We start from the raw sequence: 3,686 nt of genomic DNA, 5'->3' as shown, positions 1-3,686 counted from the left end.
AAAAAAATTGTGGAGCCCACCTCGATCCCCCTCCATCTCGACCGCTATCCCACCTCGCCAGATCCGGTCCCCCTCGGCGCCGAGCACCCCCCAAGTCCACCGGCCGCCGCCGCCGACCCACCGCACCCTCGATTCCCCTACCCAACCGCCGCCGCCGACCCCGCGCACCCCGCGCACCGTCTTATAAAAAAAATAAGTATCAAACAGCTTTTTAAATGCTACTGTCTTATAAAAAAATATTACTGTTATTATTTAAACAAGTTTGAACATATTTAAACATAAATAAGTATCAAACAGCTTTTTAAATGATAAAAAAAAATTTGTGGAGGCTGGGAGTCGAACCCAGGACCTCCTGGTGTGAGAACTGGCTACTGACCAGTCGAGCTAGTAGAGGGGACTTGGTGTGGATCAGGTCAGGTGGGAGATAACCTGTTGGCTCGAGCAGAAATCAAAAAAAAATACTAATGGCGCACCAGGGTGAGGTGCGCCATTAGTGTGGATATACTTATGGCGCACCGGGGGGTGGTGCGCCATTAGTATTGTGCCCCCATCCATATTTTTCCTCCCCGGCCCTCGATCCCCTTCTCGCCCACGCCCTCGATCCCCTTCCCCTCTCCTCTCCTCTCCCGACGCCGCTGCCCCGCCGCCTCGACGCCGCCCCGACGCCGTGAGACGCCGCGACGCCGCCCTCTCCTCTCCCGACGCCGCCGCCCCGCCGCTTTCCCCACGGAGAAGGAGGAGGAAGAGGGGGCGCTCGCCGTTGACCTCGCCCGGCCGACTCCGGTGGCCAGGCCGACTCGCCATCGCCCCGCCGCCCTCGTCGCCGGTGGCCCGGACGCCGCCCCGTCCACACCGCCGTCGCCGGAGCACCCACACCACCACCCGGACCTCGTCGCCCCCGTGAGCTCCCCCTCCTCCTCTCCCCCTCTCCCCCTCGCATCCCTCGTGAGCCCCATCTCCATTTCTTCTTGTCACCAGCACCACCACCACCAGCAGACCTGCATATCACGTGAGAACATTTTAGTCATTTATATACCAACTGTTGCAGCAAAACAGAATTGCAACTATTTTTGCCTGAAAGTAGAAGACATGAACATGGTCAGAAAAAAGAAAAACCTAAAGAACACTTTGCATTTTGGATTCTGCATTAATTCTGTGTTTTCTGTATGCACTTCGATTGTTAACTTGACATACATTCAATTGAGCGTGCGACCAATGCCCTCGACTAGATGCATGTCAGGCGAGGGCCTCGATTTCTACTAATCCTTTTGACTGGCTTTAATTGTTTTGGTCCTGATGGGCACTATTTTTCTGCACACAAGGGAGAGTTCCTTAGCTTAACCAATAAAGATAATGTGTGACATAAGCAAAAAATATGATACACAGTAGATATTTGGGGCTGGAATGAAGAGTCCACAATTCTTACAAATGATACAAGTCAAATTCAGTACTTGGAAGAAAAAGTTGTGAGATCAAATAGCAGAAGGCAACTTAACGTAGTATTCCCTCCGATCCAAAATAAGTATTGCAGTTTTGAACCGGGGTTAGTTCAAAACTGCGACACTTATTATAGATCGGAGGTAGTATTATTTAGTCAGCAAGCCAAGTTTAAGTTCTGCAGAAGTTGGCAACAGCTTAAATTAGTGCTGAAAGCGTGCTTATAAAGCGTGCTTAACATTGTTTTGCCACAGAGCCAACTCAAAACTCTGATAAATTGAAATAGTACTTTGCTAGCAATGTATGCCAGTTGCCATTTTGGATTCTGCATCAATCATTTTTATTCATATGATTCATTTGTATTAGGTTTTGGCAGATATTGTTAACTTGACTTGAGACCATCCCGCACACAGGTGTGACTCTTATAATCATACAACCATCTGTAATTCAATCAAGCAAAACCTAATGAACATGGTCAGAAAAATAATGTTCATAATATAAATGGTGAGTCAGAGTGGTTACACACCTCATCTTCCTAAGGACACTTGACATCTCCTCTCTCTTCTTCTTTGCTCTCTTGTGAGTACCAAGCTTTCTCTTGGCGACCTTGAGTGCACGCTTGTCCTTTCCAACCTTAAGAAGCTCAGTGATACGTTTCTCATAGGGAGCGAATCCAGCAACCTCCCTAATCAAGTTCCTGACAAATTGCACCCTCTTGGTACCTTTCTGCAAAATATGCCAAGATAACATTGTAAGAATAACTGCAAACTGGATAGACATGTTATAATAATTCAGCTGAGCATATAGGAGCATGTAAGTTAACTTTGTTTCAGCTTCACACAAGTTACAATTCACTAAAAAAAGCCAGCTAGAATAGCCAAATAACAATTTGGTCCCAAACACAGCAAGGTCCTATTTTACTTTCAACATGACCTGACAACATGACCTGACAATAGTTCAGTTTACAGCTGAGGACAAAGATTTTGTGCAGGACAAGGCTATTTGTTATCGATCAAATAAATGATTTAGAAACCATCAATAAGTAGGACTAGTGATTTATTATGAAGTTGCTTGGGTTTATTATGAAGTACTTTGATCATGTCTCTTTATTTGTACTGCTGCTAATATACTTTATATGATGATGAAGTGCTACTGAGTTGTGTGCAAATTTCGTTAAATCAGTGATGTGTATGTGTGCTGTCAGTTATGTGTATGTGCTTATTTTAATCCAGTGAAATATGGCACTGAACTGTAGCTAGCTAAACGGTAGTTTTGCTTAAATTGGTGAAATTTGGCACTGAAATGTAGCTAGCAATGCAAATATCTCAATGAATTCAGCTCTGTTTTCTGTGTGAAACTGTTGTTGTTAAATGAAGCCACATTCCAGTCCACATGCCAATGTATTTTCCATGTTGTGATGGAGGCCTTTTTTGCCTTGTCCACCCGAGAGGCCCTTGAGTTTGCTGGAACGTCGATTAACTTCCGTTCCAGCAAATTCGGGTACTCCATATGTCCTATTTTCAGCAAAGGTCATGCTGAAATTTTCCGTGAATTTTAGCATGACTTTGCTAAAAATAGGACATATGGGGTACTTGTGACTAATGCATGGGCCGGGGTATCTTAGTAGTTAATTAAGTAGGATCAAGTGCCCCGGCGTACTTGTGACTAATGCATGGCTTTTAGGGTGCCTCGGTGTCGATAAAAACCGAAATGATGAAAAGTTAGGCTTTTAGGGTGCCTTGGCGTCGAAAAACCCTCAATTATAAAAGCTTAGATTTTAGGATGCCTCGGTGTCGACAAACCCTAAATGATGAGACCATGATCTTGTTCCTTGACGATAACCAACTTTTTGACCAAACTTTGTTTCTATTTAGAGAGAAACATGGCCCACAACGATGAGGCCGGGGGTTCGGGCGGCAAGGCATTCTGGGAGCTGTCCCAGGAGATGGAGGAACAACCTCACTTGTATGAGGCCGCCGCCTTCCCCACCGATCCTGAGACCACGGATGGTGCCGCCGAGGATGACCACACTGATGCCACCACTGATGGTGCCGCCGAGGATGCCACCACTGATGATGGCGGCGCACGCACAGATAGCAGCCAGCCGAAGAGGCAACGGAAGGACCGGCGCCCGATCGTGCTCCGCACCCTCAAGGAGGAAGTTACTGAAGTGGACTCCAACGGGAATCCAACGGCGCCCGAACGAATAGTCAAGGGGTACTCGCTTCAGCTCGGGTGCATTGTCCGGA

The 3,686-nt window shown here is 46.7% G+C and overlaps 1 protein-coding gene across 1 annotated transcript in view; it reads right to left on the bottom strand.

Annotated features, from left to right (window-relative positions):
- The window catches only part of LOC119321409 (60S ribosomal protein L36-3-like), a 7,761-nt gene extending 5,394 nt beyond the window's left edge, over positions 1–2,367 (bottom strand). Inside the window, exons 1-3 of the mRNA XM_037595101.1 lie at positions 2,359–2,367; positions 1,964–2,163; positions 939–998 (exon numbers count right to left, since the gene is read on the bottom strand). Of these exons, the coding sequence (XP_037450998.1) occupies positions 939–998; positions 1,964–2,163; positions 2,359–2,367 (269 nt within the window). The remainder of the gene's footprint in view (positions 1–938; positions 999–1,963; positions 2,164–2,358) is intronic.
- Between the last annotated feature and the right edge of the window lie 1,319 nt (positions 2,368–3,686).

This window comes from Triticum dicoccoides, chromosome 6B (genome assembly GCF_002162155.2).
Source record: "Triticum dicoccoides isolate Atlit2015 ecotype Zavitan chromosome 6B, WEW_v2.0, whole genome shotgun sequence".
Lineage (NCBI taxonomy): Eukaryota > Viridiplantae > Streptophyta > Magnoliopsida > Poales > Poaceae > Triticum > Triticum dicoccoides.
This window is presented reverse-complemented; position numbering and strand designations above follow the sequence as displayed.